The sequence below is a fragment of the Phaethon aethereus genome, assembly GCF_964289735.1.
Source record: "Phaethon aethereus genome assembly, chromosome: 12".
In the NCBI taxonomy this organism is placed as follows: Eukaryota; Metazoa; Chordata; class Aves; order Phaethontiformes; family Phaethontidae; genus Phaethon; species Phaethon aethereus.
Genome location: NC_138588.1, coordinates 1,545,357 through 1,569,837, shown reverse-complemented (window position 1 = coordinate 1,569,837; position 24,481 = coordinate 1,545,357). Strand labels below are relative to the sequence as shown.

Below are 24,481 nucleotides of genomic sequence, written 5' to 3'. Positions count from 1 at the left end.
TTCGGGTTAAAGCCTCACGGGTCTGCGTCCTTTTTCCCGGCAGCCTGGGGTTTGCCGACAGCGTCGCCTCCGCGGCAAACGCGCGGCCCTGGTGCTGCCGTGCGTCCTCAGGACGATGCTCCCGGTGTCTATGCGAGTCCCCGCCTGGGACTCAGGTTTATTTAGGATCGGAGCAGCCACCGGAGCGTTTCTCCGGTGCTGCCCCTCGCCGAGAGACGCTCTCCGCACGTGACGCGGTGTTTACGTTCACGCTTACCCGCTTTTGTCAGCAGCTGCTGGTTAAAGCGGCTGCGAGTCCTCGGGCGCGCGAGCGCCGCGCGGCCGGGGGAGCGCAGTGCTTTCCGCCGCTCTCGGGGGGCTTAAACGCTTGTGCTCTTCTGCGCGCTCAGAGTGCCTTAAGTCTTCATAGATTTGACCGTGAACACTTGCGCTGGCATAAAGATCGTGCAGAAGACGACGGAAATGAAAACAGCCGACTTTTTTAAAATTTTTTTTTATTTACTTAGGAAAAGCGAAGTAGTGCGGGCGAGCGAAAGCAGGCTCACTTCTGTGCAGGCAGCTGCAGCGCTCGGACTTGCAGGGGAAGCAGGATGAGCTGGTGGGTCCTTGGGATCCCCGGTCGGCCGGGACCGGCCGCTGGGATCGCTGGGAGCACCTCCCTGTCGGGAGCAATGGCAGCAGTTAGCCCGCGCAGGGACGCGCGTGCAGACCGAGCCGCGACGGCTGAACGCAGCGCGGACCAGCTCTCCGGCGCTCGCTCCCGGCCGGAGCGCTCCTGTCCTGCGCGGCCGCACGCTTTCACCCAGACCGATCCGTTTCCCAGTCATCGCGTTAAAAGCCTTAATTCATTTGTCATATGCACATGAAGTAGCAGTGCGGTATGTTCTAGAGAAGCGCTTCGTGCCGAAAAGATCAGCTTAAATTTTGCAACAGTCGAGAGCCTTTAATGCCTTTTGTGACTTGTACCGTGCTCTGGGCAGACATCTTATATTTTTTTCAAGGGTGTTATATCTGCAGACCTGGGCTGCCGCGATACTGCCATCAGGCAAGGCCCTATTGCAGCAGGGGTTGGAAACTGGAAAGCAACTGGGAAGCAGCCGGGGTGGAGGGTTTTCGGAAGGCTAAGCCCTCTGCGTTTGCCCGGCAGATGTCATGGCGCCCGCAGTACCGCAGCTCCAAGTTTCGGAACGTCTACGGGAAGGTGGCGAGCCGGGAGCACTGCTTCGACGGCGTCCCCATCACCAAGAACGTCCACGACAACCACTTCTGCGCCGTCAACGCCCGCTTCCTCGCCATCGTGACGGAGAGCGCCGGCGGGGGCTCCTTCCTCGTCATCCCCCTCGAGCAGGTAAGAGGTTTGGCCCTGGCGGAGGCGACTCCGATCCCGAGCCGGTCCCTAAGCGTGGCAGCGCGGATGCACGCTCCGTCCCGGGAACTCCCCCTGCAGCAGGGTGTGTCGAAGCCTCTGCTGTCCTTTACGGGGGTTTTCTTGCGCGGGGAAGGGAGGATTTACCGCTGCCTTAGTGAACTGGGTTTTTCCTCGAGGAAGAAAATGAAACGTTTCTTAAAAGCGTTTTTGGCATCTCTCGGTGAGCACGTGCCGGCAGGGCGGGCGCTGGCACGTCTCCGTCCTGCCCCTTCGCAGCGGCCGCTCGGGTTTGCGACCCCGGCGTGTCCCTGACACCGCTCCCAGAAAGCAAGGGGGTCCCCGTGGAGCCCCTTGCCCTGCCGCGCAGGTAGCAGGTCCTCGCCCTTTATTTGAGCTCGTCCATATAATCTCAGCCCTCAAATTTGATGCCCTGGACAGCCTGAGAAGGAGAGCACGGCTGCGCACCCCGTTTTCCTGTTGCAAAGCCCCGGGGGCTGTCGCTTTGTGCGCCGCAGCAGATGCCGCCTCACACAAGACGTGTTTTTAAGGCTCCGTGCACCGCGCCGAGGGCTCTGGGCTTCGCTTTGCAGCTGCACCCGTCTAAACCTCTGCACGGGAGAAGCGGCGCGCGCGCCTCTGCGTCACCAATCCCGTTTGCAGCTCGCGTCCTTTCTCCCCGCCGCGCTGTGCTGTCGCTTCCCCAGCGCTAAGGCTTTCCCCAGCTCTTTGCATCAGCGCCCACGAGGGTCCGCACGTCTCTCGCTCGTGCAATTTTAAATTCAGCCGGTGCTTCGGAAGCTGCCCCGGGGGACTATGCTTGGCAGCGGCGGCTCCTGGCCGAGCACTCGGCCCCGCGGCGGACGCAGAGCTGCGTCCCTCGGAGGAAAAGCCAAGCGGCCGCGACCTTGAAAATGAAATAAATATTATTTATTTGCCTTGCTTTGCTTTGCTCCCGAAACCTGGGCGCAGGGCGCTGCCGCGGGGTACCACAGTTGCGCTGCTGCTGCTGCTCTCCCGCCGGGGCTCCAGCATGTGGACCAGCCATGCCGAGCTGGTGGCGGCATCCCGGCACCCTGCCCTCACCCCATGGCTCTTGGGAGGGGGCACGGGGGGCTCCCAGTCGCTCATTCTCGGGAACATTTTTGACATCGGAGGAGCTGCGCTCACTCCCCTTAAGGACGCGCCTACCCCACGTAACTTGAAGACGCGCCGCGTACGAAGACGTGCGACGCGCGTGGGGAGAAGGTGGTTGTCGCTCAGGCAGCAAAGTCACGGTGCCAAACCCGCCGGCTTTTCCAGCCGGGAGGCGAAGCTGGCGGAGCCAGCCGTGCCGGGACAGAGGAGCATGCCCCTCCGAGCCCCTCTGCACCCCGTCTCCCCACGCCCCAGCATTCCTCTTAGATGTTTTCTCCATGTAACACTCCATGTTCACATCTCTTCTGAATTTTTCTTGGATTTCTGGGGTAGAATCAGCTGCAGATGGAAGAAATTATAATCAACGTTTTAATTGCAGCGCACAGCTTGACTCTTATTAATATTCGAAAAACCGGGAGCTTTGTCTGAGCGCTCCAGCCTCCGTCTCTGCCTCCCTCCCCACGCCACCGAGCCCGAGCTGGGACGATGCTCATCCACACGCCACTCGCTCGTGGTCCTAAATCCTGAGCCAATAACCCGGGATTGCCAGCAAATTACCCATTTTTTCTGGCAAACGTAGCCCGGTCCCAGTGAGGTAAGAGCAGAGGGAGCGCGACGCCATTCGCAACCTGTTCCGAAGGGATCATCGGCCCCGTGCGGAAATCCTGGCAACACTGCACCCAGTAAATCCCAGCCGGAGCAGACCTCGGCACTCCGTGTCAAGTGGTTGCACGCGCCTTTGTACGTTCTAATAATTTTTTTTTTTTTTTAAATAGAGACTGATTAGCTCATTAAGAGTAAACTAATTTTCTTTGGAAATCGGCAGCCCTCTAATTAATTGGCATCCATATTTAGCTGAACATAATTAAGGTAACCTAGATACTGCAGATCTACTCAGGATTTGATTTGCTGCCATCTTTTTTTTTTTTTTTTTTTTTTTTACATTTCTGCCCTCTGTTCTGCTCAGAAATGTTCACCAAAACCCCCTCTTGCTTTATGCTTCGAGTGACAATGCATTTGCATACGCTGGGCCATATGTTCCTCTGCCGGCACATCAGAAGTGCCGGGTCCTCGCTGTATTCACGTAGCGATCAAGGGGATGCGGAACCACTTTTGCAAGGCTGCACAGGCTGCAAAGACGGAGCACGGCTGCATTTTGCCCCCCCATCCTCCCCAAGCCCGTCCCCCCACCCTGCGCGGCAGCAGAGCTGGGGCAGGATCCCAAATTCTGGAGCCTCGGCCGCTGGGAACCAGCCTCTCCCCTGCACGGCAAAGGTTTTGTGCTATAAATATCCCCGGAGAGTGGGCGAAGGAGAGCTTGTGCGCGGGTGCTCGGGCTGAGGCTCGAGACAATGACGATTTGCTCCCCAACCCGTAGCGGCAGGAGGATTCGGGCCAGGCTGAAGGGAAGAAGAAACCATCTCGGAAATGGTTTTTTTGGGTCAGCGGTAACGCAGCCTGGGTCGAGCTCCGTCATCACTCCGTCATCACCAGCAGAATCCCGCCTTGCTCAGACTCAGATTCCGCAGGAAAGCGGCTCGGTGCGATCACGGCCGCGTTTGTGGTCCAGCGCGGACCTGCCGCGGCTGCTGCGGACACGCTCCCAGCACCGGCCGTCCCCCCGCGAGCCACCCCCCTCCCCTCTGCCTTGGGAAGAGCTGTGTGGATGGAGAGGGGCTGGGAGAGCGGGACCCGTGAAATGATGGAAAAGACAGCATTTGGGCTCCACTTTAAAAAAAAAAAAAATCTGTGCAAAAATCCCAGAAATACTAGGAATGGTGTGGCTACATTTTTTTTAGCAGAGAGCGTGCTTAATTGGGAGAACCTGAGGTCGGACGTTTCACAGCCCAAACAGCAGCGTTCTCCCCAGTGCTGCACACCCCTTAACGCCGACACTGAAACCCAGCATCCCCACCAACGTCTGCAACAGCACGGAGTCACCCACGGAGGAGCCTTCGCCTCTTCTGGGCTTCCAAACGCCCCAGGGTGCGTTTCGTGGCATTTCCAGGCGTTTATCGGTAGCGATGAAGCATTTCTCTTCCTCTGAGATGAAAGCCATGGCTCCCACATCCATGTGGGACCCCAGAGCCAGGACGGGGCCGTGCAGCCCCAGGAGCACCCGCTCTCCCCTTCCCCGGGGGTTTCCCTCCCTAAATTGTTGTCTTCAGCTTCGGTCTGTTTAGTCTTCAAAATGCTTTAGCCTGATCCAAACGCGCGGGGAGCCCCGGAGCGCGCTGGCCTGGGAAGGGACAAAATACGTGGCATTTTTGAAAGATGCTGCACTTGCAGCCCGAGAGCTGCTCTCCTCCCAGCCCCAGAGCCATGACAGCTTTTGGCAGCAGTTATTAAATTAAAAAAAAAAAAACAAACAATAAAAACCCAAAACAAAACAGCATGTTTGAGCTGTAGCTCAACTACAGCAACCAGCACCAAGGAAGCTCGGCGAGCCCACATGCTTTGGGCAGTGCCAGGATTTTGCTAGCCCTGGGCTAGCTGAAACAGTAGTATGTGGATTTATTTCAGCTGTGCCTGATTTGGTTGGCTTCGTATAAACCAGGCAGGGTGGCAGAGGAGGGTGCTGGGAGGAGCAGGAGGGTGCTGGGAGGAGCAGGAGGGTGCTGGGAGGAGCTCTTTTTTTGGGGGGGGGGGGGGGGGGCCGGGCTCTGCTCACGCGTGGGAGGCTGAAGCCCGAAGATGTGGCTCGGGGCTGCCATGCCGCTGGCGCGTGCCCCGGCGTGCAGAGCTGGGGGTGCTGGGGGGGGGGGGGCAGGGGACTGAGCCCCCCTGCATCCCCATGGGACGCTGATGTCCCTTTCTGCTGCCGTGGGGGCCCCCGCAAGCCAGCCGGGAGCAGGGGCAGCCCGTGGAGGTGACAGCCGACTGCCGCAGAGGTCCCAAAGCGCCCCGGCAGCCCTGGGGGGTCGGGGAGCGCCCGCCCCTCCCTGACCCAGCACGCAGGGGTGCAGCGGAGGAGCAGTGCCGCCGTCCCGTGTCCGTCTGGGGTCAGTGGCCGGAACCCGCGTGGATGCTCCCCCGCCCGCCGGGTGGCAGCTGGCGAGCGGGAGGAGTGGGCTGCTTGCCCCCCGGCAGCCCGCCCGGGCGCCGGGATGGCTGGGCTTGGCTCCAGGTCCTGGTGGCATCTGCTCTGCCTGTGTGCTTGTGGCATCGCCCAAGGGACCCCCGTGCCTGCCTGCCTCTGTGCGGGCACCTACTTGCCCAGACTGGGCAGAGGACGGGCAAGCTCATCACACAGCTGCTGTCCTTGCTTGGAGATGCTGCACTTCAAAGTACCAGGAGGTTTTCTGCAAGAAAACATACAGAGATTTCTCTGTACTATGAACCAATTTTCATGTCCTTGAAGCTTTTCTACCTTTAAACCCGGGACACGGGAGACCGCCTCGGTCTGTACAATGGTTTTGGGTGTTTTTTCTGTGAATTTTTCTCTGCTTTTAGTCTGCAGGAGACATCTCCTTCAGCACAGAGTTGGCCAGAAAAAAAAAAAAAAAAACCTGAGGCTTACAAAAAAGCTGTCACTTCAGCATTACTGTTCCACACTGCAGCACAACCCGATGTCCCTGCATTTGTCAAGGAGATAACAGGAGAGCAGCCGTGGGAAGCCCAGACCGAGGGTCCGCCTGGTTTTAAGCACCTGGATCAGTCAAAAGGTGTCAGCATAAAATTTTAATGCCGCTCTGAGAGCTGGTGCTGGATCAGAGGGGGAAAAGAGGTTTGGAAACACGGGTCCTTGGGCCAACAAAAGCTTAGGAGGGGAAATCTGGATTTTTTTGCCCCATTAGTGCTGCTGCATTTGCAGCAACGCTTGGTGTCGAGCCTGGGGAAGCGAGAGCTCGGCTTTGCCTGGGCCGTGGCAGTGCAGCCCTGCCTGCCCCCTCTGCCGGTTAAAATAGAGAGAAAGCCGGTTCTCGCTGGGGAAGAGTGGCTTTTTGTTACCAATAAACATGGATTTATTTTTAGTGTTCCATAATCCAATTTAACAGGGACATTATATGGGCTTTTGTCTTTTTAATTAACAAGCTTGAGCCTGGCTACTGCTTTTATGGTGCAGATAAATACCTCTGCAGCAAGGCTTCGGGGTTTTAATTTGTGCAAATTGTTTGTCAGAAGCTGCTGTGTGCGTCGCTTGGTGGGTTTTAGGGCTATAGGGCTCTGTGGGTCCAGAGCGGCTGGAGAAGCTGTGCTGACGGTTACCCCGAGCGCATGCAGCGGGGATGCTGCTGTCTGGCTGGGCAAGGAGATGGGAGACTTACAGCCCACAGCGGTATTTATATTTAATTTAACAGTATTTATAGCCACACAAGAGGAGTAAGTAGTGTCGAAATGTTCATCCTTAGCAAAAATGGCATTAAGCAATGCTGATTTCTTTTCCCGCTTTATGGCTTGCGTGGTTTAGTTGTAACTCAGAGTAACTAAGTCACCTCTAAATTGATGTAATTTCTGTGGCAAATACCCTGGTAAACCTGGGACCGCTTGTTTATCCCGAAGCACTCCTGACCACGGAGTTTGCCAGAGGCAGCGACAGCGTCGTCCCTCCTGGGGAAACTGAGGCACGGAGGCCGGTGACGCTCCCTCAAGGAGCGTGGTGGGAAGCCGAGGGCGAGGCAGAGACGCCGTCTGCCCGCACCGCTGCTGGGGCAGCTTCTGCAGGGCAGGGCACGGCTGAGGGTGCTTGCCGTGCAGAGGACGATCACCAAAACCTGCTGGGACCGCAGCCTCTCTTGCTTCCCTGCTCTCGGCCGCCGTGGCGAGGCCGGCCGGGGAAGGTGCCCGTGGACCCACGGGGGTGGGAGATGCCCAGGCGGTAAAAGCCGTAGGGCTAGGCAGGAATCCTGCCCGGCTCTGCGCAGCCCCGTGTGTTGCCGCTGCTGCTTTAAAGGATGCCTGCGCTGTTTCAGCAGGTGCTGGGGCTGCCCGGAGCACATCTCCGCCTCCCTGCTGGAATTGCCCGGGGGTGACGGGCTGGGAAAAGGGGCGGCAGTTCTCACTTGTGGCATCGCTTCCCTGGAGGTGCACATCTGGCTAAAGAGCCGCCTCGCCCTGAGGTGCCAGAACATGAGCTGGGCTTTTATAATTTGTTTACTAGAAAGCTGGCTCTTGCTGCTCCCGTTCACAGAGCGGTCTGGCAGTGTGTTCACGACAACCAGGTTACTCTCTGCAGGACCCAGAAGCATGTTCAGACATTTCCAGTGCCTGGAATTGATATTTTCGTGTTTAATATTGTTGATTGCATGCGTGGATTTCTTTGGTATTTTTCATGGATTTGTATTACTGAGAATCCCTGGAGCAGCTTCCAGCCAGGTCACTTGTGTGCCCCATCCCTCCTGGGGGATGATCCTGCTGGGAGCACGTGTGGTTGCCCAATCTCCTCGGCCCCGGCTGGCTCTGGCAGCACTGGGGCCATGCAATCGCTGCTGGCTGGTGGTTTGCAGCCGCTGGAGGCTGGATGTGTGTCCTGGCAGAAGGGATGCTGCTGGGGAGAACAGAAAACGTGGAGAAAGGCTCGAGGCGTCTGTCTTTATATTTATTCAGTTGTTGGAGAGAAACATCGCCAGCAGCAGCACCCTTCCAGCTGCACGAGCGACTGGGGCAGCGAGTGCCGCTTCTTGGGGCAAGGCTCCGCTGCCCAGACACCCGTCCCCTCGCGTTCAAGCTCTCGCCGCTCTCTGCTGAAAGGGCTCCTGTTGCGGATGTGATGCCCAGCTGTGCCTGGAGCCCCCCTCTTGCCTCCCCCTTCCCCTGGGCTCTCAGCCGGGGCTGGTCCCCGCTACCGTGTGGGAAAGTGTGCAGCCGGCAGCGCATCGTGGCGATGGGTTTTCTGGGTCCCTGCCAAGGGTTGGTACAATTTCTCTCTTGCTTGTGCTGCGTCTGTTTGACTTGGCTCCTAATGAGGGTCAGTTAACCTGCAGCGACCTTCCCTGCTACCGAAATCAGCCGGGGGGCTGCCCCAGGTCAGGGGAGTCTGTAATTTTCTTCCTCTTCGGTTCTCGAGTAGGAGAGACCTTCTTTTAAAAAGACAGCAGCAAATGTATTTACTCTTAATCTCAGCCACGGGAGACTTGTGTGTACTCAAGGATTTCCTGGGAAACCCTGTAAATCCCCTACGGCTCAGGCAGCGCTTCCCTGATCCCCTTCTGAAAGCTAAGAAGGGATCAGGGAGCATCTGGGGGAAGCTGCTGGGTGGGGAAGGGTGGCCTGGCTGGTCCCCGGGGCTGGTGGTGGGTGCTCCTTCCTCGGGAAGGTTCCTCACCCGGGGACAGGCGCCAGAGGCGCTGGCATCGATGCCGGGTGGATGCTGCTGTTGTTTCTGTAAAGTTTTCCGTGCACGATTGGTTTGAGGGTAGAGTTGAAGAAAGGTTTTCGCCGCGCTTGTAGAGCTTCATCGGAAACGCGAGGGTTTGGAAACGTTCTGGGCTTGTAGCGGGTTTTGTGAAATACATATATTGAAACGATTTATCTGAGCTTCCTGCCGAGTGGTCGCAAAGCGAACGTGGAGTCCTGCCATCGCGCGACTGAAGCTTGTGCCGCTTGTGCGAAGCGATAACACCTCCCGTCGCTTGCGTCTGATGGCGGCCAAGAGGTTCACTGGGAGGGACCCGGGTATCAGAATTGCTCACGAGCTCACACCGCTGACAGCAACGCTTTGGTGACTTAGAGTGCTTAAACGTGATGCCTCTGAGAATAAAGAGGCTTTGCTCCTCCGGGTGATGGTGTTCCCCTTCCTGGGGCTGTGCGTCCAGCCCCGGGGCTCTGCACGCTGCTGGTCCTTCCGCCCTCGCTGCTGTTGAACCATTTGCAGGGGAAGGCATCTTCCTCGGTCACCAAACAGCAAAATAACCGTGTTAAACCAACTTAAAAAATTCGTTGTCCTTTCTCCCCCCGCCATAATACGAATAACTTTCTCTTTTTCAAGCGCTCCTCATCGCTGCGGCAAAGGGAGGGCTTTGAGGGGCTGAAGTTGCTGGAAGATTTGTTCCTTCCAGTCCGTGCTGTGGAAAATGTCAGAGCTGCTGGAGCCCGGAGAGCCACAGCGGGCTCTCGCTGCGGGGACGGTATCTGGGTCACCGAGCTTACCCTGGCCAGGGGTCAGGGAGCCTGCGATTAGGATTCACCGCGGCTTAATGCGTGGCTGCTGGCAAGGTCCCTCTAAGAATGACTAAATGGGAAGCTATGGCATAAATCCCTGATTTTTTTATTGTGGGTTTTTTTTTCCTTTTTATTTCCTTTATTTGGCTCCTTCTCCTCTTTTTCAGGTGCCCTGGGCATGGGCACAGCCCGCTGCTGCTCTCACACAAGGGCTGTCCCTTGCTGCGGGCACCGTGGCAGCTCCTGCACACTGGCTGCCTTCAACTTATTTTAACCAAAACTCCTGCTTTCTTGCGCAGAAACTATCCCTAGTAACCAAGCTCTGGTTTGTCTCCTTGAAAGCCTAATGCATTTTGACAAAACCATCAAATCTACTTTGCAAAGGAAATCACTTGACTGGTTGCTCAAAATTCAAGTGATTGCGTATTGACTTGCGCTGTTAAAAGGTTTGTCCGCCTGGAATTTAGCAGCTGCTGCATGAATTTCTATTCTAGGCAGCGTGTTAATAATGTCATGCTAATGCAAATATGAAAATGGGGGGAAAGCTAGATAATCTGAGCCGTTTAGGTAAGCGATGTCTGCCAGCGGACTTAATATATTAACCCAGCAAGCTGTGCTTTGCATCCCATTAATCCACAGGAGGGTCGCTGGGTGGTACTGGGAGGCAGAGCCTTGTGCGCTAAGGAAGCGCGGGCGTTGCTGTGTTTCCCTCCACCTCCTGTGTCTCACCTTTGGGTTTTTCCTTCCCAAATCCTGGCTGCACATCGCCGGGGCTGCATCCCTGCAGCTCGCGCTTTGCTCCGTGTGATGCTCGTGTGCAGGATGAGGCCCAAAGCACCCCGTCCTCGCTCCAGGGCTGCGGGGCACGGGGCTGAGCTCTCCCCACCCATGGCAGCTCCTCCCCGCCTGTGGACGGAGGGCAGAATTATTTGTTTTTCCCATGGGAAAACTTAAAGAACGTGAAAAATCAGATTTTTCTTCATAACTTTTCGTGGCGTGATTTTTGCAGTGGAGGCTGGGTGAAGGCAGCAGCCCACCCGGGGGTTCTGTGGGTCTCCCCAGGCCACAGGCAGCCGTTGCCCCGCGTCCCGAGCACCCATCGGGGCAAACAGCCCCTCCTGGGTGCCCAGCCCAGCAAGGGCACCCGGCATACCGGGGCCTCGAGTGAATGTGAATGTTGGCTCTAGATATTGGGATGTTTTTCGTGAAAAGCAACATTTTCCCACCAGCCCTTTGGAACGTTCAGTTTAGCGGAAAACTACCTTTTTGATCAAAGCTGTTTTCTAGGCTCTGTGTCAGAAGGGCTTTATTTTTTTTTATTAAAATGAAGGGCTGGTCTTCTCTAATGATTTCCCTTGCGTTACAGCCTGCGGACCCTGGGCGCCAGATCAGGCGATGCCCCTCCTTGGGCTCCGCTTTTCCTGGGGACTGTTGGCTCCCAGCGTGGAGATCATAGTGTCCTGGGGGGGTCCCTGCGATGCTGGGGGCCGTTGCCCCCCGCCGTGCGGGTGTGGTGTGACGGGGACTTCCCGAGGGGCTGTCTTTGCCACTGAGAAAAAGGAAAATTTAAAATCCCTGGGTGATGCGTACGTTAATGTATTGCCCTTCCTGTGGGATGCTCCGGTGTTTGCAGCGATGCTTGGTGTAATTAGGCAAAGCAAAGTATCCTGGGGGGCAGGAGGGGGGGTGAGGGGTGGGGGGGATTCAGGGGGTTGTCTCTCTGGCCGTGGCATCATCCAGAGCCACCAGCTGCCAGAGGTTTGGGTCACCCTGGCAAAACTGTCAGAAAGTCACTTTGCTTGTTTTTATCCCGAAAAGCCTGGGCTGATTTGTAACGGCACTAATAAAACCCAAGTCTGGGGCATTAACCAGGAAAACGCCCTTTCAGCTGCTCGATGAGGTCAGAAATGTTGTGTAGGTCGATCGCTGCTGCTTATCTGGGGCAAAGCTGCCCGGTGAAGGCAGGGCAGAAAAGGCATTAGCGGATGGAGGAGACAGTTACGGGTCCGGGGCTGATGTGGCAGCTCCGATCTGAGCCAGGGTGTTGCTGACGGGCAGAATTATCAAAGTTTAGGCTCTCTGAGGGAGCCGAAGTGATGCTGTCAGCACAGCCGCCCCGTCCCGGCTCTTCCATCCACCCCTGCCCCGGCACCCCTGAAGCTGGCCCTAACGCAGGTTCACATCACACGGGCAGGTATCGGTCGCCGAGGGGAAAATGCGCCACGTGGGTGGGGAATTTGTGTAGCGTGCCCTAATTAGAGACTCATGAGTTGGAAATCAGTCTTGCGTTAAACGCTCATCACGGACCAGCTAACGGGGACGTGATCCCGCGCCTGTCACGCGCCGGGGAATTAATGAGTGTTTGTAAGAGACCGCATCGAAAAGCGGAGGGGAATGGCTGCCCGTGCCCCTGTTAGCCGGCCGGCCGTGGGGCTGGGGGTGTCCCTTCACGAACTGAGGGCAGCGGGAGGAGGCACCTATTTTTTTCCCTTTACCTCGATCACCGAAATGACCCACATAACTAAGTCCCCGGTGTTTTAAGGCCAGCCTAGTTCTCATTTTATATATGGTCCGTGTCTCCCTGGGAGCAAATTAATTCAAATAAACCTCCGCAGCAGCGGCGGCGCGGGGGTGAGCCCCTGGGCCCGATCCGGCTGCCCAGAGCGCTCCTGGCCGCGGCCCTTCGCGGTGGGTGGCGACCGTGCGGCGCGTTACCCTCGGCGCGTTTCTTCCTTCACGTTAGACGGAGCCGGGAGCTCGGTGCCTTAGGAGGTGGGTGCCGGAAGGGCTATGAAATATTTAGCGTCTGTGCCACGCTGACCCGGTTAGTTTGCGCGTTCCGAGCGCGCCAGCACCCTGCCAGGTCCCTGCGAGGAGCGGGGGGTTCCTGTGACGGCGACCCCCAGAGGAGGCTGTGCCGGGCGCCGTCCGCTGCTGCGGAGCTCCGCAGGTGCTGGGGCGGCGGGACCGGGCTGGCCCTGAAGTCTTGCAAGGGTTGGCGCCCGGCGGGGAGGGTCCCATCAAGCGGTGTACGGTTGGGTTGTTAGCGTCGTTGGGCAAGAGCGTTGACGATCCCGGAGTCGCTGGAGATGTGTCCGGCGGACACACGTGCCTACCTCGCTCACCGTCACTTCCAAAACTTGGGAGGAGGGTACCAAACTTCTCAACCCGTGGCTGAGCTGCCTCGGGGCCCGGGGGTTGGCTTGGAGCCTTTCAAGTCCCTTCCAGCCCTTTTGCCCGCCGCTTTGGGCGGTCACGCGAAGATTCCCTACTGAGCTCCCCAGCTGGTGGTGCCCCCTCCCCGGGGCCGGGCAGCCCCACGGGTCGTGTTTGCCGAAATCCCTCCTCGCACGCGATCGCCTGCAGCCGCCCCGGCGGTACGGATGGGGTGAAACCATCCCGACTCAGCCAGGCATCTCCTCCGGCCAAAAGCCCCATCCCAGCGTGAGCTACAGAGCTCTCTCTCCCCTAACAAGCCTCCAGCCTTAAAAAGACCGACTTGATCACCGAATTCTTTTTTTCTTTTTATTTTAAATTACAGACAGGCCGGATCGAACCAAACTACCCCAAAGTCTGCGGTCACCAGGGCAACGTGCTGGACATCAAGTGGAATCCCTTCATTGAGAACATCATCGCGTCCTGCTCCGAAGACACCTCGGTGAGCTGGGGCGCGTTGGGCTGGCAGCTCCGGGCGGGACGAGTGGCCGCAGTCTCGCGGCTCCCTGCACCCTCCTGCCCTTAATTTATACACCCGGAGGAGCGGGAAAGGCGCTGCCGGCGGCACTGCGGGCGGGTGATGGCTCAGCAGCCTCAGGAACGGAGAGGGGGGTAAGAAACTAATGCAGAGCAATAGGCAAATTGTGCCAAGCCCCGGCTCCGGTGTCATCGGTGCAGGGGCCGTGGTCGGTGCCCGGCTCCTCTGCTGTCCCCGGTGTCACTCACTGTCACGGCGCGGCTCTTTCTGCGTCCCCCGCTGCAGATAAGCCGTGCAGCTGTGCACAGCGAGGCTTTTTTTTATTTTTTCTCAAGCCTAACAGCAATGCTATTATTAATCCCGCTTGCTATCGGGGACCGCAGGGGCTGCAGCTGCCCTCGTGGCCTGAGCCGTCGAGTGATACAAGCACAAGGCAGCTTTGCAGGCTGGGGGTAACGCACCGGGTCACCTTTACGTAGCTGTTATTTGAATCCTCCTCCTCTGTATTTTCTGGACACAAACAAGCCCATCCCAAAGGCTGTATCGTAAAGGAAAAAAAAGCCTTCGCACAAGAGCGGAAACCGTCGCCCGTTCTGCACGGCAGAGCCTGGGGTTGGGGTGATCCAGTTTTTAACCAGTTACGAATGTGCCTCGCTTGATCGTTAGCGTTTCGCTGGATTATCGCCTAACGTCTCAATCTCTGCTTCGGTTCAGCACGTTGGCATTTTTATTAGCTGGAAGCTTGTCAAGGAGGGTATTGAGCGGGGGAAAAGCCTCAGCTCACGGCCGTGAATCACGGTGAGCTGTCTCCCACTTTAAATCATAACCTGTTATACGCAGCCGCCAGGGAACAGGAGGTGCTGGGAGGGAGGGAAGATACTGGGAAGACTTGATGAGCCACCGTTAAACCTGAGAAATGAAGTTAATTGCCGCTCAGGCCGTCTGGTGAGGGGGGGTCCCCCCCTGCGATGGGAATGAGTTGGAGGGGAGCGGCCCCGCAGCCGGGTGTGCTCGTGGCTCCCGGTGCCGCCCGGGGTCCTGCTTACGGGCAGGTCCCGCACCTTCGGGCTCTCTCCGCTCGCTCCCGGGGGGCTTAACCGGGGCCAGGCCCCACGTCTTTCTCAAGGAGAGAAGATGCCCAGGTCCTGCAGCCCACCCGGGTTATCGCTCTGCTCGGAACCCCTCCTGTAATTACTCCCTCGCTATCAAACCTGTATCCGTCCGACCTGTCTGTCCCCGCTCGGATAACGGCGTCTGTCCTGCCTGACGCTCTCCCGTGGGGCGCCGGGGCCGCTAATTCCTAATTTGTGCTTGTGGGACAATTAGCGGCAAGGCTGACGCTGGAGTTCCCGGTGCCCGTCGCGGTGCTGCGAGCTGCTGGAATGTTGTGAAGGCTTTTTGGGAAGGAGCTTTGGAAGGGCGGGACAAAACAAGCGGGAAGATTAAAAGGGGAATTAACCCGATCTCCATCGGCTCGGCGTTTCAGGCTCCGCATTTCCCTTGTGCCGGGGCTCTCTGCGCGCCCGGGCGCAGCGAGAGCTGACGTGGCTCACGGAGGTCGAAGGGGGCTTGTGCAGCACGGTGTCTGGTTTGCAGGATGCATCCCTTTGTGGAAAGGCACGTTTCAGGGAAAATTTTATCAGGAGGGTTTCTTAGGATGGGTTGGGAGAGGAAGCCCGGCTGCTCTCCCCGGTGTTGTGGGAGGAGGGTGGGGAAAGGTGCTTCTAGGGCTGTTCCTCTGGGTTTTCTTTTAAATTATAAATTTCCAAAAGCATCGTTTCCATCCCAGGGTGGGACGAGGTTGTGAAACCCAGCGCTTGAGTTTTAGGTTAGCCCCAGCTGTGCCTATACGGGCGACGGAACGGCGTTCGTACTGCCACCAGTTCCGACACCTCTGTGTTCGGGTCGGGGTGACCGTGGTAATGGGGAAACCTGCCTGAAGCAGCCTGTCCCCGGCACTCGCCCCCTTTTTTCACAAGACACGAGGAACCGCGCAAGTCCGTTAGGAGCAGACCGTGGGGGTGACGCCGCGCCGCAGAGCCCCCGCGACGCGTCCCAGCTGAGCACGGGTGCCGGGCCCCGGGGTGCAGGACACGTTGCGTAACCATCCTGCGGGCTCCTGACGACGCGGGGAGCCGGGGCGTCGCGGCTGAGCGCGTGAAGGCTCCCCTGTGCCCCCCGCTTTGACGGTGCGTGCCCCGAGCAGCGAGCGTGCGGCAGAGCTCGCTCGGAGCCGTGGCGGGTGCAGCTCGCCGGAGCGAGGCGCAGCCGGGGGGGTTGGTAACAGCCGTTTCGTAACCCGCCGCTTTCGTAACCGGTTCCTCTGATGCGCGGCGATCGGGGTCGTGTTGCTTGTTCCTCATGTTGTGCCTTGTTTGAAAACGGCCGATGCTCTCGGAATCGTCTCTCTGAGCCAAACCGGCCTCTTAACCGTGTCTGTCTCGTAACGCCGCGTCCTCTGCGCCCCGTGCAACCCGAAGAGCAGTGTCACCCGCCCCTAAATGTGCAGGTTCAGGCAGAAAACTCCCCACTCCACCCGTACATCCTTACGCAGGTTTTCCAGTGCGGGCAGTCCTCCCCGGGCAGCAGCCTCCCAGGTACTCCCTACGTTTTGGAAAAGCTTTACTTCAGCCCGGTGATGCTCACTGCGGCAGCACGGCCCCGGCCGCTGCGTCTGCCCAAAGGCAAGCTCGTCGTTCGAGATGCTGCTGGAGGAGGCGAAAGGGAACCCGCGCGCCGCGTTCGACATCCGGCGTTTTTAACGCGCGTCACTGAAAGGCGTCGTGATGTGTCTGCAACCGATACGAGAGCTGGGATGAGACGAAGGCTCGGGAAGCTCGAGCGCGCCGGCCGAGGCAGCCTGCCCTGGGGAGGGGACGGGAGCGCAGAGCTCAGTCCGTTCGTCCCTCGCCTGCACCGGGGGACGTGTAGGCACCACCGAGCGCTGCCGGGTTTCGGGTGGCTCCGGGAAGCGCGGGGCTGGCGGGACGCCGGGTCTCGCGGCTCAGACGGGCGCAGGGCGCGGAGCAGACCGAGGTGGGTTAGGTAAATGCGGCGTGTCATACCAGTGACCTGCCACGGAGGTGAAAGCATCTCCGACCGCTCTTTGACAGCAGTATCTGGAGCTGTTTGACCGAAGAGGTGACACTGTAGAAGCCTTACTCCGTCCCGACGCATCGCCTCCCTTCCTTCGGCAAGCACCTTCTCTGCCGGGGCTTTTCTGGCTTGTTTTTAAGCCGGGTTCTCCCCGCTGGGCGGGCGGCAGCTCCGGGCGAGGCTGACGGCCGTGGGGGGTCTTCCCCGGGAGCGCTGCGTCGGCTTTGTCGGGTCCTTCTCCGCAGCCCAGGGGTGAAACCGCCGCCTTGTTTTGGGCCACCCTTCCCGCGGGCGCTTGCGCTCCCATGGGACGGTCTCTCCGCGCTCTCCCCTGCCCTCGCAGGGGACCAGGTCCCGCCCAGGAGGGAGCAGGATGAGGCCGCTGGCATCGGGGCACTGCGAGGATTCAGCGGCTCAGGACCCCCCTGGGCGGGTGCCAGGGTCCTCCCGGGACTCCCAAACCCATCCCACCGCCTGCCCCGTCCCGCAGGTGCGGATCTGGGAGATCCCCGAGGGCGGCCTGAAGAGGAACATGACGGAGGCCGTCCTGGAGCTGTACGGGCACAGCCGGCGCGTCGGCCTCGTCGAGTGGCACCCCACCACCAACAACATCCTCTTCAGCGCCGGCTACGACTATAAGGTGAGCCCCTCCCGGCCCCGCCCCTTGCACCTCCGTAGGTGTGTGGGGGGGGTGCGATTTCAGCCGAAACAGGAGACATTAAGATGCCCGAAGCAGACGTGGAGGTTGCAGGAGGGGTGGGGGGTCTCTGGGAGTGGGGATGTGAGGGCAGCCTCCCCCCTGCTCCCGCAGGTCCTGATCTGGAACCTGGACATCGGGGAGCCGGTGAAGATGATCGATTGCCACACGGACGTCATCCTCTGCATGTCCTTCAACGCCGACGGCAGCCTCCTGGCCACCACCTGCAAGGACAAGAAGCTGCGGGTCGTGGAGCCGCGCTCCGGCAGGGTCCTGCAGGTGCGGCGCTCGCGCCGGGTGCTGCGTGGCACGGGGGGGTCAGGGGCAGGAACTCAGGGGGGGATCCCACCGACACGTGTCACGACATTTGCGAGGTACCGTACGTCGTCGTGATGTGCCGATGTGCAGGGCTCGGGGTCTGCGTGTAGTTCTGTGCTGGGGGGGGGACTGGCTGCCGTGGCTAGGTGGGCCGGTGGGGAGGGCTTGGCCTCACCCCAGGCACTGGAGTTGGAGGCTTTTGTCCTTTTAGTAATTAAAGATTTGTGGAAAATAGCAGAAATTAGGGAGGGAAGAAGCAGAAAGTTCCAGAAGGAGCCGCAGTTTGGAGGAAGATGGTGGTTTCTCAGCGCAGGTGACATCTAGTACTCGGGGAGATGGGCTGCGCGCAGGGGACAGGCGCTGAATGGCGGTTCCTCCGCAGAGCCGGCGTCGCACCGGGACGGGGTGGGAGAGGCGTGGGGGGCGGTGGGGCGGGGGGCCGCCGGCGAGCACGGTCCTGTCTTGCAGGAGGCCAGCTGCAAGAACCACCGCGTCAACCGGGTGGTCTTCCTGGGCAGCACGAAGCGGCTGCTGACGACGGGGGTGTCGCGCTGGAACACGCGGCAGATCGCACTCTGGGACCAGGTGGGTGCCGGGACCCCCGCTGCGTCCCCGCCGGGACCCCCGCTCGGCACCAGCACCGGGACCTCTTGGTTAATAAAGTGGTTTTTTTTCCTGTTGCGCAGGAGGACCTGTCCATGCCCCTGATAGAGGAGGAGATCGACGGGCTCTCGGGCCTCCTCTTCCCTTTCTACGACGCCGACACTCACATGCTGTACTTGGCTGGCAAGGTACGGGCTGCCCTTCGCACTGCGGGGGCTGCAGCACCCCCCGGGGGGGCGAGGGTTCCCGGAGGCGGGGACCGGGCTGCGCTCAGCCCCCAGCAAAGCGTTCGCGCAGCCCTTCGGCCGCGAAGCCCTGGTTTGGAGCGGTGCCCGCCGCCATCGCGTGAGCGAGCAGCGTCCCGCCGGGTGGTGCACGGGGCCGCGGCGTCCCCAGCCTGTCTCCCCCCAGGACGCGGTGCTGGGGGTTGTCACCACGGTCTTTATTCAACCTCACGTTTGAGTAAACCCTGTCTCTTCCCTGCGCTCGCTGCAGGGCGACGGCAACATTCGGTACTACGAGATCGGCTCGGAAAAGCCCTACCTGAGTTATCTCATGGAGTTTCGCTCCCCGGCACCGCAGAAAGGACTGGGTAAGGGTGGCTGTGCTGCTGGCCCTCCGCTCTGAACGTGCGGAAGGTGCTCGGTTAAATGCCGCTCGTCAAGGGGTTTGGCACGGGTTTGGCGGGTGCTGTGCTGGCTCTGCCGCGGGGCTGCCGTGCTTGCAGGGCGGCGTTCACATCGCTGAGCCGCCGTTCGGCGGCGATGCGGCCGCGCTGGGGCCGCGTCCCGGCCACACGCACGCCCGGTGACACCCTTCCTGCTGTCACACGTGCCACGGCTTTACCAGGGGACATCAGTCAGTGACTCCTGTGATCTGTCCTCAATAAAAGCCGCTCATCCCTTCCCCAGTGTCCCTGCAAACGGCCCAGGTCCGTGTCCCAGGTCCCCACGGTGACGGCAGGGATTCATTCAGCAAGGATCTGGGTCTCCCGGGGAGAGCAAGGACCTCTTGTTTGGGGTCCTTCGTGCCGGGCAGGCGGCTGGGTCCCGGTTTGCAGCACCCGGGGGTCATCGTCTGCGCCTCCTCCGCAGGGGTGATGCCGAAGCACGGGCTGGACGTGTCGGCCTGCGAGGTCTTCCGTTTCTACAAGCTCGTCACCCTCAAGGGGCTGATCGAACCCATCTCGATGATCGTGCCGAGGAGGGTGAGTCCCTCGGGGTGCGGGGACAGGCTGGCGGGGGCGAGCGGCGTCCGGGGGTGTCCGAAGCGGGTCCGGTGCGATGGAGATTCTCCGCTTTGCTGACCAGTCCGACTGCCGGCTCTTGGCACCAGTCTTGGACCTCCCAGTGTTACACTGCCCGGGCGTGGGATTGCCAGGGGATTTTTACCCAAGGCTTAACGGGAACGTTTTTAAGAAATGCATCTCTGTGTTGCTCCTGGCATTTGCCAAATGCCAAAGGCTCCTTGGCGTTTGCCTTCCCAGCACCGTCTGCGGCTGGATGCAAACCCAGCCGCTGGCTGGGGCTGCACGGAGGAGCCGGGCCCGGGCATGCCGCAGCTCAGCAGCCGCTCGTCCTCCTCCGGCCCCTCGGCCCTGCTGCCAGCAGCTGGCCGGTGTTTTCCGGACCCACCACACGTGCCTGGAGCAGGCAGCGCTGGCGTTTCTCATCCGGCTTAACGGTGCAAACCCCAGCTCGTTGCTTCCCCGGGTGGCTGGTCGCTGCGTGCCAAAGGAGCGAGTGCGAGCGTTTGCGGCGCGTTGCAAGGTGCGGTTACAACTGTGAGCAGGTTCACGGAGGCCGGTTGCTTTTCTTCCCCCGTGTTTTTAGTCAGAAACGTACCAAGAGGACATTTACCCGATGACTCCGGGTACGGAGCCAGCCCTCACGCCAGACGAATGGCTGAGCGGGGTCAACAGAGGTAAAGTCACCGGTGCTGTGCCGGGTGGGCAGCACGGAGCCCCGAAAACGGCTGGGCAGTGGGACGGGGCCGCAACCCGCCCCGACCCCCTCCCGTGCTCTGCCCCGCTCAGATCCCATCCTGATGTCGCTGAAGGAGGGCTACAAGAAGACATCCAAAATCGTCTTTAAGGCTCCGGTGAGGGAGAAGAAGAGCGTCGTTGTTAATGGCATAGACCTGCTGGAGAACGTGCCGCCACGGACGGAGAACGAGGTAGGGCAGCGCGGCCCCGGCACGGGGACCGGAGGGGACGGGCAGGGGCTGGGGGGACATTCTCTGGGTGCAGCCCGGGCAGCCGCCGCTCTGCAGGTCTCTGCCTGTACTCCCAAACTGAGGTACCTGGGGGCCCTGTTTCCATGTGGCTTGAAGCATCCCGCTCCGCATTAACCACAGAGCACCCCAAAGGAGCGGCATTAAGCTCCTAATTTTTATTTCATTTCTATTCAAATCCTCCTCCGGGAGCAACGTACGGAGGCACTGGGGAAACATCAGCATTTGGTCCCAGGAGGAATTTGTTTTGCTGGGGCTGAGTTTGCAGATTGCACACGTAGGGTATCCCCGAGCTGGAGGGTGAAATATTAAATCCGAGAGAGCGGGCAGCACGGCAGATGAAGTCGTGTTGCCAAAGCAGCCGAGGTATGAAGCGGCCCCGGTGTGGCTCCGGGGGCTGGCAGGAGGGCGAAGGCCTGGGGGCGAGTGGCCGCCGCGGTCCCTCCAGCTCCCTCCTTCCCTTCCAGCTCCTTCGGATGTTCTTCCGACAGCAGGACGAGATCCGGCGGCTGAAAGACGAGCTCTCGCAGAAAGACATACGGATCCGACAGCTACAGCTGGAGTTAAAAAACTTACGTAACAGCCCGAAGAATAATTAACTTCCAGGGACGTTTTATAAATAAACTTACTTTGTTTATACTCGCTCTTTAATTTTATTGTATCCACTTACACAGAACATGAGCCAGAAGTCAAGTGACCCGCCAAGAACCCACTCGCTAACTGGAAATACGTCCTCCTAGTCTCGCCTAGCACTAAAACCGCTGTAACTGAAAGCTACTGCATGAGAGGCGGCCGGGGCATCCGCGTGCCCCAGCCACGGGCTTGGAGTAAGTAGACGAGCCGCGTCCCCCCCGTCGGGATTAACCGGCACGCGGGAGCCGAGGCGGCGGCGGCTCCCCGGGAAAGCGCGATGCTTCGTTGCTATTAATTTTTTTTTCCTATGCAAAAATGTGACAGCGGGTGCAGAACTGGAACGGGGTGCGGGAAGGGCCTTAATTCCCGAAAGCACGCTGCCGTGGCGGCGGTGCTGCCGGGGGCGGGGGCCACGGCACAGCCCCGCACGCTCCGGCACGGCTGGGCTTTGGCAGGAGCAGCCTGTGAGTGTCCCCAGGCTCCAGCCTGAGGAAGGGAGCCGCTCCGTGTCTGCGTGCATCCCTGCACATGCACCTCTATCCAAAAAACAAAAAACAAAACAAAAGAAAAAAGGCTGAGTTTCCTAACCGGAGAGGGATTTTTTGCTCCCTCCGCCTCTGCGAAGGGAGACTTACCCTCCTCCTTTCCGCTGGGACACGTGCCGGTGCCATGGGAGGGGGAAGGATGTCGCCCGGCTCGCCCCGAGGGTCCCCGGGTGGAGGGAGGCACCCAGCGGGTGCTGGAGCTGTGTGGGCGCTCAGTAGGTTCAGCACGTGTGTACAATCACGTTTTTGTGTGGATTAGGCCTGTAGCACAGGGCACGACACCAAATACTGCTAGTTTACCTGTATGTGTATATATTTTCACTAAATCAAGTTGCTGGACTGCCCAGTGCAACGGTTTCTCCTCTCCCTTAATTTACCCTGTGCCCCACACCCCCTGCTTCCCCCCCTTACGTTACGTGTGCTGTCATCGCCTATTATTTATGCTACCACGGAATAGTGATGAAATAAAAGGTTTTCAAGATACAAAAACCTCGCCCGCTCCTTCCTTTCTTTGCCGAGGGGCCATACAGGAGCGCTGGCTCCCACACAAGGGAAGGTGGTGGGACCCGAAGGGGCATTTTTGGGTGTGCACAAGAGTGTCCTCTGCTTGCACTGCTGCTCTCCCCGGGGCTGGAGGTCCCTGCAGCGTTGAGCGATGCTGGCCGGAGGCTCGGCTCGGGGCTGTGGGGCGGCTGCGAGGGGCCGGGGTGTGCGACACGAGGAGCCGAAGCCCTGATGCTGCAGGGAAGGAGGCGCCGGGCGCTGCCCCGCGCTGCGCTGGGCTCCCTGCAAGGGCGATGGGCACCCAGCGTGGGGGGAGATGCTGGCTGGATGGGGGAAGCAGCCAAAGATGGATCGCAGCAGGGTTTGGGTGGGAAGGGCCCTTTCAAGGCCATCTAGTCAACCCCCTGCAGCAAGCAGGGACATCCCCAACCAGAGCAGGGTGCTCAGAGCCCCGTCCAGCCTGGCCTGGGGGGTGTCCAGGGATGGGGCATCCACCACCTCTCTGGGCAACCTGGGCCAGGGTTTCACCACCCTCATGGTGAAGAATTCCTTATGTCTAGTCTAAATCTGCCCTCTTTTAGTTTAAAACCATCACCCCTTGTCCTGTCGCTACAGGCCCTGCTAAACAGTCTGTCCGCGTCTTTCTTATCAGCCTCTTATGCCCCAAATCTGCAGGTAAAACACATGGGTTCCGCGGCTGCCTGCGGTGCCGCGGCCGGGCGTGCACAAGCAAGAGGGCAGCGCGAGGGATGTTGAGGTGGAAATAGAGCTTTAAGCTTTATTTCCTTCATTTTCCGGTGCCAAGGGTCGTGTTCTCATGCGGTGTCAGGACGGGGGTTCCCCGGGTTTATCAACCGCTGTCGAAGCACGGCTCGGCTGCTCCGCGCAGAGCAGCGATGGCTCCGTCCTGGCGGGGGTTATTTAGGTCTTCCAGCCTCATTCGAGGGGGGTGTGGCGGGACTTACTGTACTAAGCTCTCTCTTGTAAGGGAAGAGGCGACGTTTCTCCAACGCCCCTTGAATCGATGCGAAATGAACCCAATTACGGCCGTGGGAGGCGATGATTAATGAGCCCGTCAGCGTACCTGCACCCAGCTGGCGGCGGCTGCCGCCTGTGCTGCGGGCGAGGGGGACGTCGCGGGGTGCACAGGCGACCGCTGCAGGATGCGGCCCCGCGGGGCGGCTCTGGGTGGGCTTCAGCGTGCGGCGCGGGGCGGAAACGTGCTCACGGGGCTCCCAAAACGTTTGGGATTGGCCGAAGATCTCCAGCCCGAGCCGCGGCCGCGCAGGTTCCAGGGCGAGCCCTTCGGGGTGCTCGCCGCTCCCCTCCCTGCGCCGCTCCCCCCGAGCTCCGCGTTCTCGGTAGCAGCTCCAGCTTTTCCCGACGTTTCCTCCTGCACCGCCTGGGTGCTATTTAAAGAGGAAAGGCCCATTTTTGGGGCACTTGATGCAGCCAGTTTTAGCACTGAATTCCCCGCGCTGCTGCAACCTCGTGACTCGACGACGGAGCAGGGACCCCGTGCAGCTGGGTGCGATCCTGCGCCGCTGCCAGGACCCGCGGCGTCCCCCCTCCGCCCGAGGGTTTTGGGCCCCGTGGGAACCGTGAGACCTCCTCCTGCGCTGCCCCACACCCCTGCCCTTTGCTCTTGCTGAGCCTGTGGTGCTGTTGTGGGGTTTTTAGGAGCCTCTGGGTAGTTTGCAGTATTTTCCAGGGTCTAAATGAGACCAATGGGTCGGGAACCTCCCCGCTTTCTCCCCCCATCCTTCTCGCAGGCAGCATTACGGCTCCTTTAAAGCCTCCCCCAGCTGCTCCTTGGTCCGGCAGCGTTAGCAGAGCTCATCCCTTCCTCCCCCGGACCAGCTCCTCCAGAACCCCTCCAGGAACTTCATCCGGCCTCAGTAATTCACACCTAATTGATCTGCAGCGTTTCCTAAGCTGTCCCCGTCCAAACCCAGGCTGAGGTCTCACCCTTCCTGTACTGCTGCTAATTGCAATTACCTCTCCATAGAGCTGACATCTTCAGGCATAACAGGTTTTAAGGAAAAAGGCTCAAAGAGCTCAACTGTCCACAGCAGACGGCCCCTTCCTTCTCCAAACAGGGCCACGGGGCGATTTCTCTCCTACTTTGTCGTTCCCCTCCATATTAATGCCGTCCCTCTCTGCTCATCCTTATCAACCTGACCTACTTTCTGCTTCCTGGAGGTTTTGCTTTGTTTGAGGCTTGGCCTCCTCGTACACTTCCTAGCTGTGGCATTATTAATTCTCTGTTTTCCAACATTTTGCGAGTGCCTACTTGAAAAGATTTCTGGTGATTACCACCCCCCCCGCCCTTGAATTTAGAGACGAAGATAAAAGATCTGTTTTTTTAAATCTAAAATTAAGAAAACACAGAGGAGAAGCCACTATGGGTTTTATTTTAATAAAAAGGGAGTTTCCCATCGATTTGCTGAGGATGATGCTGGTCCCTCCTTTTTCTGACATCCTTAAAATCAAGGGGTGCTTTGCACTCACAAAACTTGGCCCCGCTTGGCTCAGTAGCTCCAGCTGCTCACTCA

General features: G+C 59.3%; 1 protein-coding gene across 1 annotated transcript; it reads left to right on the top strand.

Moving 5' to 3' along the window:
• Nucleotides 1–1,147: 1,147 nt before the first annotated feature.
• Nucleotides 1,148–21,859, top strand: CORO2B (coronin 2B; the record flags this gene model as incomplete). Its single annotated transcript, XM_082005303.1, has 11 exons — nucleotides 1,148–1,348; nucleotides 13,146–13,262; nucleotides 16,885–17,034; nucleotides 17,206–17,370; nucleotides 17,878–17,994; nucleotides 18,096–18,200; nucleotides 18,508–18,604; nucleotides 19,107–19,219; nucleotides 19,845–19,935; nucleotides 20,048–20,187; nucleotides 20,712–21,859. The coding sequence occupies 11 exons, from the start codon at nucleotides 1,148–1,150 to the stop codon at nucleotides 20,841–20,843; spliced, it is 1,428 nt and encodes a 475-aa protein (XP_081861429.1). The 3' UTR covers nucleotides 20,844–21,859.
• Between the last annotated feature and the right edge of the window lie 2,622 nt (nucleotides 21,860–24,481).